The following is a 14,512-nucleotide window of genomic DNA, read 5'->3' on the forward strand; positions in this document are numbered from 1 at the left end:
TGAGGCCACAAAGATTTGTGGAGGGAAAATATGCTGGAGTAGAGGATGAGAGAACTGATATTTGATTTGCATCTTCCTATCTCAGATTACATAAGTTTAAAAAAAATTTTTTTTCCTATAGCACTCATTCTCAGAGTCTTCCTCAGATATATTCTCCTGTATTTGTATTGGAAACTTTTACCAATAAAGGGTAAGCACTTCTCGGTGAAGTTTCCAATAGTTGAAGACAAAGAAGAGCTACTTTCCAGGTTGACTCCAGTCAGATTGGCCAGGTCCTCATTTAAGGAAATTACTTTGAGGCATTTCTCTTTCTTCCATTTTTTTAATTTAAAATTTATTTTGATTAATTTTTGCTCTAAAATAAATAACACATATATGCACAAATTCCCTGATGGATTTCAGTTATTAAACAAAAGTTTACTGAGTCGCAGAAGTAAAGAGAATAAATAATATTTAGTAATAGCCTGTTTTGGGTTTTTTTTTTTTTGGAAATAGCCTTTGATCAGAGTTTACTAGAAATGGAAAATTTACCCCATAATTTCTCTTTTATCAGAAGCCCTTTGAGAATTAATGATCATGTTTGAATGTTTCCTTGAGGATGAAATAACCATTCCCTTATGTTGAAAGGTAAAAATATGACTTAATAAAGAAGTTTGTTATCAATGATTTTAAGTTAGGCCTGGATAACTCTATTCATGCAAATTCCAGTTTCTTATAACCCCTGGACTATAGAACTTGGAAGAATAATATAATAAAGAATAATTTTCAGGGTCTCTGGATACTAAAGTACTGTACTTTATTCCTTTGGTAGCTAGGACCTAAGTAATAAGATGGCACATTGCCCCCAGCCTGACAGCTTCCTGCAGCACCAGAGCAGGAAGCACACCCGGCACAGTGCTTGGCAGGCCAATATGAAATTAGCGCTGTGATGTATATACTGTACTGGCTAAGGAAGGCCTAAACTCCTTAACATGTTTTCACCTTGCATCTCATCTTGTTTCTCTATCTTTCCTGGGTTTCTGACTTTGCTGCCTCCTTTCCCATTACATCTATTTCTGTCTTTTAGATTTGACTCCTGTTCCTTCTTGGTCCCTATGTTGACTTTACCCAAACAAAACTATTGCTCTGATTCAAAACATACAGTTTGGATTGTCTCCTGTATTGATATTCCTGTCTTGACATGAGCCAGGGATTCTCCTACGTGGAGAGATAGACAGTAGTACCTCCTTGGTTGTAAAGGTAACATGAGCATTGCATATGCATCATGGTTCTTGACCTCTTGCACCTGGGCAATTAAGATTAATTTTTGCATCTGGCCTTAGCAGAATATTAATATATCCATGTTCCTTTTAAAACTGATAATGAAATAATATAGGAAGAAAGAGAAGATGCAATTTTTAAATGTAATGTACTTTTCTCTGTGAAACTCATCTATTTAGGACAGATCCTAGAATCAAGGATGAGATGATAAAGAGACTTTTAAACTACATACAGAAGATGTTTGAAAATTCAAACCTTAAAATGGTATATCAGGTTCACTTAGAGCCTCTTTATTTACTAATTTCTCCTTTTAATTGCAAGCACATAAATAACACCATATTCTAAGTGCTTTATCTGTTTTAGCTAACTTAATCCTCATAGCAATCCTGTGAGGTATCTATTACTATAATCCTCATTTAACAGATGAAGAAACTGTCTCAGACAGGTTACATCATTGCCCATAGTATACAGCTAGTTTTGTCAGAGCTGGGATTCAAGTTCAAGTGTACAACCACTTGCTATACTGATCTGTGAATTCTGTAACTCATATTTCCAAGAAACCTGATTAACTGGTATCTCACAGCAGGTTAGAAGTTTCAAAAAATTTTTAAAAGATTTTATTTATTTATTCATGAGAAACAGAGAGAGGAGAGAGAGAGAGGCAGAGACACAGGCAGAGGGAGAAGCAGGCTCCATGCAGGGAGCCCGACGTTGGACTTGATCCCGGGTCTTCAGGATCACGCCCTGGGCTGAAGGCGACGCTAAACCGCTGAGCCACCTGGGCTGCCCAGAAGTTTCAAATTTGAAAGAGAACATAAGGGTAGTTCCATTATAATGTTATCATAGAAAAATAATTATTATAGCAAAATAATTGAAAATAGTACAGAAGTTCAATAATGATAAACTAGAGCACTGCCTTTCAAACTTTAATGTACATATGAATCACCTGGATATCTTATTAAAATGAGATTTTGATGAAGTCTCTGGTGGGGCCCAAGATAATTACATTTCTAACAAGTTCCCAGGTAATGCTGATACTGATCCATGGACCCCACTCTGAGTAGCAGGGAATTTCAGTACCTTCATATTATGTTTGTTAAGAGCAGGTCTGGGACTAAGGAGAGAGAGGTGCCTCACTCACCTCTCTTTAGCCCCATTCCTGGCTAAGGATCATGTTTTAAAAGACCATTAAGTGACTCTTAGTTATGCTTATCACGTAATTAGAAGAAAATTCAAAAATGAAATTTGCACTATTACTCAATTTGTTTTAAAAAAAGGTATCAACTGGGTTTATGACAGCCTAGGCTTGGAGGAAACATTTGCTTCCTGCCACCCACATGTGTCTTCAGCCTCCCCAAAAACATCTCATTTTTTTCTCAATAAATGTATCAACTATTCAGTGGTTTGTGGGGGCCTCAGATTGGGCATCTACCGATACAAATAGTAAAGGACAAATATTTTTAAGAAAAAAGGTAGTGAAATAAATACTTTTTAATGTAATTGTGGTTTGGATGTAGAGAGTCCTACTTTTAGTATTTATTGATATTATTACCTTTTCAGCTTAAGTTTTTTTTTCTTTTAAAAAAATATTTTATTTATTCATGAGACACACAGAGAGAGAGAGAGAGAGAGAATGAGAGAGGCAGAGACATAGGCAGAGAGAGAAGCAGGCTCCATGCAGGGAGCCTGATGTGAGATTCAGTCCTGGGACTCCAGGATCACACCCTGAGCCAAAGGCAGGAACTCAACCGCTGAGCCACCCAGGCATCCCTAAGCATAAGTTTCTTAAGAAGCAAAATCTGTGCTTTTTCTGTATTAAGTTCCTGATGTGTGTGTGTGTGTGTGTGTGTGTGTGTGTATGTATAAATAAAATAAGTACCCTTTATGTCGCTGCCCCCTTTTTTAGTGAGATATGCCAAGCAAGTTTTTAAAGGGAGATCAGTTTTCCTTTCAAGCTTTAAAGCTCAGTAATGTGAATCTAGAAGTGAGTATCTTTTGCTATGGAGCAGGGAAGAAAGTAGTAAGGAAGCAAGATAGGAAAGTCTGATACATTTAAATCTCATTCTCCGAGGAGGGTGTTGGGCACAGAAAGAATTCCTGAAATCTGCATAGGGGTGTTCTTGAGGATCTGACTGAACACCAAACTGTGCATTCAGTTTGAAACCCCTAGAAGCTGCTAAGTACAAATTGAAAGAAGTGGAAATTTACCAGGTCTTCATAAGAATGAGCGCTGGAATAAAGGTTCCTCTACACAAGTTATAAAAGAGCTTAAAACCAAGTCTCAAAAGAATCATGTTAATCCACAAGTAATTTAAGTGTCTAGCAGAAGTTTAACACTCTATAAATTAATATAACAAAATCTGGCACTCAGCAACATAACATTCACAGTAAATTGCATCCAAACAAGCATTACTTGATAAAAAAACAAGAGAAAAATCTCATGACCAGGAGACAATAAAAATAGACCCTAAAATGACAGAGATGGTATAATTAGCAGACAAGTACATTAAAACAGCTCTTGTAAATATGGTCCATATAAATAAACATAACGAGAAATGAGATATAAAATATAAAAAAAATAATTGAGTCATCCAGAGATTGAAAAATACAGTTAATGAGGTGGGATTAGTGCACATTAGATCTTTTAGGAGAAGAGGTTAGTGAACTTGAAAACACTGAGAATTTCAGTTAAAAGGATAGAGAGAAAAAAGATTGAGAAAGATGAACAGTAACTTGATTCCCTATAGGATAAATCCTGTGAGTCTAACATAAGTGTAAGTGGAGTCTCAGAATTTTCGTAGGGAGGGCAAAAGAGAAAAAAATTTAAATAAATAATGGATGAAATTTCCCCCAATTTGAGGTCAACTCTAAACTCACAGATTTAAAAAAGTAAATAGACCCCAGGTAAGATACACACACTATCTCCCAAGGCACATCATAAGAAAATTGCTGAAAATCAGTGATAAAGAGAAAATTTTGAAAGCAACCAGAAGGAAAAAATACAGAAGAATAAAGTTAAGATTTTAGAGAGCAGACTTATCTGTTTGAACTAGAATGCAATTTAAAGCATTTTTTGAGTGCTAAAAAACTGTCAACCTAATATTACAAAGCTAACAAAAATATTTTAGGAAATTGAGGAAAAAACATAAGGGAGAAAGAGCTCTTTTAGACAAAAATTGAGACTTATGACCAGCAGACTTACATTATAAGAAATATTAAAGGAATTTCTTCAAGCAAAAGAGAAATAGTAACATGAAAATTTAGACTATAGAGGAATAAAAAAATCCCTGAAATGGCTCATGTGAAATGGCTCATAAAGGTTTTTTTCATTCTAAGTTTTTTTAAAGGTAACTGAGGCAAACAATAATAACATCTGTCTAGTGGGGTTATAACGTGTAAAAGTAAAGTGTATGACAACATTAATTCAAAGAAAGGGATAGGAGAAAGGAAGCATATTGTGGTAAGAGTCTTAGACATGAAAGTGTAATGGTTTTTGAAGGTAGGTTATAATAAGTTAGAGAACATTCACTGAAAAGATTGGAAAAACAGTTTTAACTAATAAAAAACCATTGGTGGATATGAAATGAATTCCTAAAAAAAATAATAATAATCCCCAAAAAGATAAGAAAAAAGGGGAAAAGGAACAAAGAACAGAAGGGACAAGTAGAAAACCTGCAATAACATGGTAGAACTACATACAGCCATATCAATAAACACATTAAATATAAATGATGTACTCTAATTAGAAGGCAAAGATTGTCAGATTGAATAAAAAAGTAAGAGTAAACTCTGTTGTTCTCAAGAAACTGTTGAGATGGATTAGAGAAAGGGTGGAAAAATATATACAATGTAAGTCTTAAGTATAAGAAACCTTGGGGTGGCTTATTAATGTCAAAGTGGGCTTCAAAACCAGTGATGTTAGTAAGGTTAAAAAGGGACACTTCATAATGATAATGATAAATGGTTCGATTCTCCAAAAAGAAATAATATAAGTTTAAATGCAACCAGTATACTGCATTGTCAAAATACATGAAGCAGAAACTGATAGAGTTGAAAGAATACATTGAGAAATCTTCTATAATAGTTGGACATTTCAACAGTGATACAAGTAATTAATGGGACAAGTACAAAGAATATCAGGAATGATATAGCTGTGTTTATAACAGCACTGTAAACTAATGTAATTCCATTGGTATTTATAAATCATTCCATTCAAGAATAGCAGAGCATATCTCCAAGTGCACATGGAACATTCATCAGCATAGCCCACCATATGCTAATATATAAAACAAGTCTTATTAAGTTTAAAACAATGGAAATTAGGCATAGTGTGTCCTCTGACTCCAACAATTAAGTTAGAAATCAGTATCAGGTATCTGAAAAATCCTCAATATTTGTGATTACACCAAATGCTTCTAACACATTGGTTAAAAAATAAATAAAACAGGGAAATTAAAGTTGTTTTGAAGTGAACCAGAATGAAAACATAAAAATCTGTGGGGTTTAGCCGAAGCAGTGCTCAGACAAATATTTAACTTTAAATGCATGTATTAGAAAAGAAAAAAGGTATAACATAAACGATCTAAATATTTCACTGTAAGAAGTTAGAAAAGGAAGAACGAATTAAAACCAAAGTAAGTAGAAGGAAGGAAATAATCACAGGAACAAATCGAAGAGAAAATCGAGGAAAACAAAAGCAGTCTTTTTGAAAAGATGAATAAACCTCTAGCTAGTCTAATCAAGAAAAATGAAGGAAGAAAACACATGTTGGTAAATATAACCTCAGAATTGAAAGAGGGGATGTATTACATACTATTACATATTCTACAGAAATTAAAAGCTTATAGAAAGAATATTAAAAACATCTAGAAATAAGTGTGACAACTTTGATGAAACAGATTAATTCCTTGGACACACATTACCGAAATTGATTCCAGAAGAAGTATAAAGTTAGAGTACTAGCATATCTTTTTAAGAAATTCTTAGTTAAAAACCTTGCCATACAAACAAAGCAAACTAGAAACAAAACCAAAAGAATTCCAAGCCCATACATATTTTAACTGATAAATTCCATCAAACATTTAAAGGAAATAATTCAGAAAATAGAAGAAGAAGGAACACTTCCCAGCTTATTTTAGGACATCAGCATTATGTTAATACCAATCAAGTTAAAGACATTACAAGAAAATTATGGACAAATATCCTTCATGAATATAGATGAAAAGTTTCTAAAAGTTAGCAAATCAAATCCAACAGTAATAAATGAGTTTATTCTGGGCATATAAGGTTGGTTTAACATTGGAAAATCCCCTAGCATAAGTCATCACTTTAATAGGAAAAATGGGGAAAAAGCTGTATGATCCTGTGAATAGTTGCAGAGAAAACAATGGACTAAATTCAAGAGCCATTCATAAAATGAATCTATTAGAAGGGAACTTTCTCAGCCTGACAAAAGACATCTACATAAAACCTCTAGGTAAAATCTCATTAATTTCACGAGAAGGCTTTTCCCCTAAGATAAGAAACAGGGCAAGGATGCCCACTCCCCTCCTTATGTCTTTCTAACACTGTGATGGAGATCCCACTGTAATAGACAATAAAAGAAATAAATGGTGTAGAGATTGGCAAAGTAGAAATAAAAATCTTTATTTTCACATAACATGATCATATATAGAGAAAATGCTGAGAAATCTCAAAAGCCATTAGAATTTATCTTTGAATTTAGCAAGATTGCAGGACACAAGGTAGATATACAGAATCACTTGTATGTGTATGTATATACTAGCAATGAAAAATTGGAAATTGAAAATTTTAATTTATATGGAAATACAAAGGACCTAGAAAAAAAAAAAAAAGAATTGACAAAGAAGAACAGTATTGGAAAGTTTCCATTACCTAATTTCAAGACTTCCTCTACTTAAAATAAAATTATTTATTTTAGAGAGTATGTGTGAGGCAGGGTGAGTGTAGAGCTCAACGCAAGGTTTGGTCCTGTGACCCCTGAGATCATGACCTTCGCCAAAATCTGGAGTTGGATGCTCAACAGACCAAGCCAGCAAGGTACCCCAAGGCTTTCTCTACATTTTAAACCTTCTTCTTTAAAGCCACAGTGATCAAAGCAGTGTTGGCCTAAAGTAGATCTACATATCAATGGAATAGAGTATAGAATGCAGAAATAGACCCACATATATATGGTCAATTGATTTTTGATAATGATGCCAAGGTGATTAAATAGAGAAGGGGTAGTCTTTTCAACATACAGTTCTCGAGCACCTGGACATCCAAATGTAAAAAAGTTAACCTCAACCATTACCTCTTCATGTACAAAGATATCCTTAAAAGAATCATGGATCTAAATATAGCAGCCTAAAACTACAAAACTTTAAGAAAAAAAATCACAGAAAAAAATATTCATGAACTTGGGGTGGGCAAAGATATCTTAGGACACAAAAAGCATGAGCCATAAAAAAATTTGACAAATGAGACTCTATCAAAATTTAAAACTTCTATTCTTCAAAAGACATCATTAAGAAAAAGAAAAGGTAATCTTTAAACAGAACATATGCACAATACATATACCTGACAGATGACTTGTGACCAGAATATATAAAGAACTTTTACAACTCATTAATAGTAAGACAACCCAGTTAAAAAAATATGCACAAGAAAATAATGAATGGCCAGTGCAGCACAGGAAAAGAGATGCAACATCATTAGCCCTCAGAAAAAAAGCAAATCAATACAATGAGATACTACTGTAGATTCATCAGAATAGCTAAAATTAAACATTAAAAAAGAGCAAGTGTTAGCTGAGATGTAGACCAATTGGATTTTCATATATTTTGCCAGGGGGAAGTTAAATGATAAAACCATTTTAGAAAAAGTTTGGTAGTGTTTTAAAGGCAAATATATTATTACCATAAGATGCAACAATTTTACTCTTACTTACCCAAAAGAAATGAAAACCAATTTATACACACACCTGTACCTAAATGTTCATAGCAGCTTTATTGATAAGAGCCTCAAGCTAGGACCATCAACTAGTGATTCGATAAACACATTGTGGTATATCCATGAAGTGGAATACTACCTGCCAATAAAAGGGTATAAAGTACTGATATACAACATGAATGACTCTCAGAAACATTATGCTGTGTAATATAAAACAGACACAAAAGAATACAAATTCTATGATTCCATTTACTGCTTTGGATTACTGCATCAAAAGTGTTAGAAAAGGCAGATCTCCTCAATGGTGACAATAAGCTGACAAGCTGTTGCCTACATCTGAGAGTTCAGTGTAATTGACCTGGATTAGGTATGAGAAAATTTTTTGGCATGATGAGTGTGTTCTGGTGGTGATTATATGGGTATGTAATATATATATATTATAATATATAATATATACAAACACATATATTTATATTATATATAATATATACAAACATTTGTATTATATATTTATATTATATATTTATATTTATTTATAAATATTTATATTATATTAATTATATTTATATTATATATAATATATATGTTTGTATAATGCATGCAAGTGTACATATTTTATTGTATATGAACTATATTTTGGTAATTTTTTATTTTTTAAAGACTTACTTATTTGAGAGAGACAAAAAGTGTGAGCAGGGGGAGGGGCAGAAGAGGAGGGAGAGGAAGAGGGAAAGGATACCAAACTGACTGTGCTGAGTGTGGAGCCCCATGCTGGGCTCGATCTCACAACTCTGAGATCACGACCTGAGCTGAAACCAACAGTTGGACACTTAACCGACTATGTCATCCAGGCGCCCCTGAATCTCTGTTATGACAGAGTGTTTATACGCCAATCCAAAGGAAAGGACTCAACAATTCCAAGTTTTTCTCTATATACTTTTGAGCCATATCCAATATTTTAGTGTGTAGTCTCAATTAAAATAATTTGGGAGAATATCTCTCAAAGTTCAAGTTACTTTTAAACTTTAGGTACTAATTATTAATACATTGATATACAGGTTTTCTTCAACTTACAGTGGGGGTTATGTCCTGATAAACCCATTGTAAGTTGAAAATATCTTAAGGTGACAGTGCATTTATACATGTAACCTACAAAACATCATAGCTAGCCCAGCCTACTTTAAACATGAATAGAACAGTTATATTAGCCTGCTGGGCAAAATTCTCGAAATCAAAGACTATGTTGTAATAAAGTGTTGGATATCTCATGTAATTTATTGGATGATCTAGTGAAAGTGAAAAACAGAATGGTTTTAAGGATATTGGTTGTTTATCCATGATTGCATGGCTGACTGGGAGCTGTAACCTGCTGCCGCTACTCAGCATCATGAGCGTTCAGTGTTATTGTTATCAGTTTTTCAGTGTTCTATTGTTTACCTGGAAAAAGCCAAAATTCAAAATTTGAAGTACAGTTTCTACTAGAATTCTATTTTGTTTTCAGCTTTTCTATAATTATTTTTTTGTCTAGTCTGTCAAAGGCTTAAAGATATAAATCGGTGATTTATTTTATTAATTTTCCTTATATCAGTTTTTGTTTGGAATGTGTGTTAACATCTCAATTGAGAATTACAGGGGATCCCTGGGTGGCTCAGTGGTTTGGCACCTGCCTTTGGCCCAGGGTGCGATCCTGGAGTCCCAGGATCGAGTCCCGTGTCAGGCTTCTGGCATGGAGCCTGCTTCTCCCTCTGCCTGTATCTCTGCCTCTCTCTCTCTCTATGTCTATCGTGAATAAATAAATAAAATCTTAAAAAAAGAGAGAGAGAGAATTATAACTTTCATCAGAATAATAGGACTTTCTTCCTAATTTTTGCTCTGTGCTTTGTGTTTTAGCTGACATGAATATTGTTACCTTAGTTTATATTTTCCAATATGTCTTTATACTTATTTTATTTGTTCTTTCTTTGTCATGTCTTTTAGATAATTCCTAAAAGTATTGTATAGCTAGATTTCATTTTTTAACCTAGTGAGAACCTTTGTCTTTTAAGGATATTTTAACTCATTTATATTTATTGTCAAATTGATCTAATGGGTTTTACTTCATTGATCTTGTTTTAAGCTTTTTGTTTCAAATTCTTATTTGGTTTCATTGTGTTTTGGACTTTTTGCTATTTGATTTAAAGTTTATCTTTGTTTAATTTGGTTTTGATTTTTTGAATTTGTGGGAACATTCCCAGTTATTTACTAGTTAGCTTGTTTTCTAAAATGTCCCTGTCATTACTATATCAAGTAACACAGGGCGTGGCATTTACATTCTCATTGTTTGCTTAGTGACAGAAGCTATCCTCTCACTGCTTTGAGTCTTTGATAGGCTGTTAGCCTCCACTTTAGGTCATGTGATGACCTAAAGTGGGTACTAGCTCCATTCCCTTTCTGTAATAATGGAGCCCATTTATGGGGCTTCCCCCCAACTTTTTTTTTTTTTTTTTTTTACAATATACTTGACTATTTAGGGAAGTAGGGTGATAGATAACACTCTATCTTGTCTTGGAAACAGTGTGGAAGGAAGAAGCCTGTAGTGGTTGCTAGGGGTATCTTTAAGAAAACAATGTGTTGCAAAGTTATTTTTAGAGACGGAAGTCTTGTCTTTTTCATATTTTTTTATAGCAGATAATTATGTTGCTGGACTACCAAGATGTAGGGAGTGAGGTGAAGCTGAGAACAGCCTCTCCAGGATTGCAGGTTATGGTGAAGTTCTTGGCAAGAGACTCGTCTTAGTGTGGTATGTGGAAAACACATGAGCTGAGGAGGCAAGAAAGCCTGTTTTCCAGCTTTGGTTCTTTGTTATTCTTTGTGACTGTAGCAAAATGCTCAACTTTTTTGGGGGCCTCAGGCCAGATCTATTAAATAAGAAAGATTACTCTCTGAGATCCTTTCTAACTTTAAAATTCCATGGCTGACCAGGGTACCAAGGATAGCAAAGAAGTTTCCATTTGACAGCATTTTTATTTTTAATTTCATTAAGCAAAGAAGTCAGCTTGATTTCATCTTGCAGAGTCAAGAGGAAAAAATCACTTATCTTACTACTTTGAGTAAGGAGAGTTAGAAGAAGGGATCATATATGACTTCTGTATTTCTGCTCTGACCTAATATTAGATAAGTGACACATGTTGTGCTGGAGATCCCAGTTATAATACCTGGAAGTAGTTTGGTAATAGAATGACTCAGAGAAATGTCAAATCACTACTTTTCCTTAAGAAAATGAGGATATTTATCTACACTCCCAGAAGATTATTGTAGGATGTATGCTTGTCTTGAGATTGAGAATGCTGGGAGGTAGACCCACTGTGTGATAATAATTAGACATCAGACTAAAGGTCACACTGAAGGTCTCTTATTGATGAGCTCCTGAGTGGTAAAAAGGCTGCTAGCATTGAATTCATGTTTCACAAGATCAGCAATAGGATGCTGCCCGAGCTGGCTTTTTGTCATAAGCTGAGCTGGGAATGGTTACAAGCTGGGTGAGAAGACAGAATTTTGAAATAATGAACATGTCACAATTGTGAGAGAATGAGGAAACAGTGCTGACTGAATAAAATCTATACAGCAGTCAAAGGGTGACTCTTTTGAAGAAAGGTTTTGTTCTGGCTCAATTCTGGAGGATGAACCACTGACAAAGGATCATCCACAGCAGCATGGAAAAGATCATGCAGCAGACATTGGTTGCTTCTCTTCTCTATAGTCATCACGTTGGGGAGTTTTATTTCCCTCTCTACCAACAGCTTCTAGGGAAAAAAGAGAATTGTTTCATTTCAGAAATGAATTTTGTTCTAGTAAATAAAGACATGTCATGAATAAATCCAAATAAAATTCAAAATAAGTTAGAAGCTTGGATTAAAAAAATACAGGTGATAGGCTTTTATGAAGTGCCATTGTATGGTAGGCCCACCTAGGAATGCAGAGATCAACATTCAGTGGCTTCTGTCCTCAAGAACTTAACTTGAGTAAAGCAGACAGATAAATAGCTAATACTTTTTTTTTTTTCTTGGTAGAACTTTGTTACTGGTGGTAACAACCTGAATTCTAGACTCTTCTTGGGACTCTAGATTCCTCTTTTCTTCAGCCTGTACATAGAGGGGTACTGTATGTCTTTATCATGCAGAAAGTTACTCATCTTCTGCTGGGTGATTTGGGTATTGAGTTGCTAAACAGCTCTGTGCAGAGGAATTGATGTCATGGCCATGGGCTTGCAAGGTTAAATTTTTAATACTACGTTTCATTAAGTTTTTATAGAGCGTCTACTCTATGCAAGGCTCGGTGCTAGATGTTTTTTTTTTAAGATTTTATTTATTTATTCATGATAGACACACACACACACACACACACACAGAGGCAGAGACACAGGCAGAGGGAGAAGCAGGCTCCATGCAGGGAGCCTGACGTGGGACTCGATCCTGGGTCTCCAGGATCAGGCCCTGGACTGAAGGTGGTGCTAAACCGCTGAGCCACCAGGGCTGCCCTCAGTGCTATTGAGACTACAAAGTAAGATAGAATCCCTGTTCTCACAACTTTTATAGTCCAGAGGGAGATGAGTAAATGGGTAAGTGAAGCCCAGGGTACATGGAGGAATACAGGAGTGACTAAATCATTAGAATGCACAGGAGAGAATGATGCAGGGAGCTTTGAGTGTGTTCTCATAGAACTAAACAATCTCAAAGAACCTATTTCTTCAATGGTTGTAGTAAGCTGTGCTTAAAGCTCTGTTTTTTCCCAAGAGCTGTACATTTCTGATGTTAAAGATAATAATAACAGCCAAGATTTTCGTAGTGTTTTAGTCTATGTCAGGCACAATTCTAGTGTTTTATGTATAACTGGTTAAGTGATCCTACAGTCGTCTTATAAGGTAGGTATTAGTATTAAGTAGAAACTGAGGCACAGAGCAGCTGAGTAGCTTGACCAATGACAGTTTGTAGTAGAACTGGGCCTTGCTTCCAAAGTACATGTTCTTAACTTCTGTGTGAAGTTAAGCTGTCTAAAATTAAGAGAGTTGACTAGTGGAGGAACCATTGTGCATTTTTGTAGGTACAGCAGCTTAATATTAATGAGTCCATAGCTGAACATCTAGGTGGAAAAAAATATCAATACATATGCTTGTTTTCTAGAAATGAAGCTGCATATTATTATAGTTATTGTAATTGCCCTTTAGCAGCTATAAAACTAGAATATTTTATTTGAAATTAAAGGAAGATACCTTTTGATCAAATACTATTCCCTATTATTTACAGAGAGGGGCTTTTTAAAATTTTGAATATATGTAAAGAGATTGCACAGCCTCCCACAATCACTGAATCCCACAGCTCTTTGAGTTGGGGATTTCCTGTTAATCTCAGTGTCTTCTGGACAAGGAAGAGACTACTTTCTCTATCGCTTATCCGTTGAAATGTTGGTCTCTTTTTTACAACACTGGAGGCCTTTAATTTATAAGCTGGATTTGTAAATTGAAGGGGCCCAGTCTGGTTAGGTCTGTGGTGCATGTGGCTTAGCTCCATGCCTGAACCACAGGAGGACCGCTATTTGCTGCACTGAGGGAGTTAATAAGAGCTTTTGTGACCTGGTTTGCCCACTGTTTATAGGCTCGAATCTAGATGATCTGAAAGAAAAAAGAATGGGATGAAAAAGTCGAAGTTATGGTTGTAAACTAGAAGGGAAGTTAGAATTTTAAAACCAGCATCAATATAGCACAGACAAGAATTAGAAGTTAGGAAGAGCCTAAGAGAAAAGATTTTTAATTAAAACAGCACTCAAGACATTTGAGATTATTATGATGATTTTAAATTAGCAACCCTTTGGCTTTAAAAAGAGTCAAGGACTTGACTCTATCTGTGGTTTATTACATGTAAACACATAGAAAATTTAAAAGGAAAAGTTAATCTTTTAATGTAAAACTGTTTTGATTTATGGCTTCCTGGACTTTGAAAGACTCCTTGCCCCTTGGTTAAATACATTGAGTTGTTCTAAAACTTAATAAAATATATTTTTTGTGCATCAACAGGCATTTTATTATAGCAATTAGAAATATCATTAGGAAGATTATTGAAAGCAGTAGGTAGCATAAAGCTTGAATGGTATTACTAAAGAAAATGAGGTTTCAGACATTGGATACATTAACTAAAAGAAGAAGTAAACTTTTCATGTGCTGCTGAAATCAACTATGAGATTGAAGAAACTTACAAAGATAAGATTTCGTGTAAATGTGTTTTCTGTTTTGCTTTTTAAAAAAATTAATTTTATTTAGAGAAGGAAT

General features: G+C 34.6%; 1 protein-coding gene and 1 long non-coding RNA gene across 17 annotated transcripts in view; one reads left to right on the plus strand and one right to left on the minus strand.

Annotated features, from left to right (window-relative positions):
- ZNF438 (zinc finger protein 438) overlaps positions 1 to 14,512 on the plus strand; it is a 403,052-nt gene that overhangs the window by 280,614 nt on the left and 107,926 nt on the right. The window contains exon 1 of one of the 16 annotated variants that reach the window (XM_077896917.1): positions 12,342 to 12,462. The exons of 14 other annotated variants lie outside the window; for them this stretch is intronic. In XM_077896917.1, the coding sequence (XP_077753043.1) occupies positions 12,444 to 12,462 (19 nt within the window). In that variant the 5' untranslated portion in view covers positions 12,342 to 12,443. Of the gene's footprint in view, positions 1 to 12,341; positions 12,463 to 12,954; positions 13,112 to 14,512 lie in introns of those variants that run through there. One more of the 16 variants, XM_077896934.1, reaches the window with a different exon arrangement.
- The window catches only part of LOC144313718 (uncharacterized), a 75,599-nt gene continuing 72,279 nt past the window's right edge, over positions 11,193 to 14,512 (minus strand). The window contains exon 10 of the long non-coding RNA XR_013379346.1: positions 11,193 to 11,993. This is a non-coding gene — a long non-coding RNA (uncharacterized LOC144313718). The remainder of the gene's footprint in view (positions 11,994 to 14,512) is intronic.

This window comes from Canis aureus, chromosome 5 (assembly GCF_053574225.1).
Source record: "Canis aureus isolate CA01 chromosome 5, VMU_Caureus_v.1.0, whole genome shotgun sequence".
Classification (NCBI taxonomy): Eukaryota; Metazoa; Chordata; class Mammalia; order Carnivora; family Canidae; genus Canis; species Canis aureus.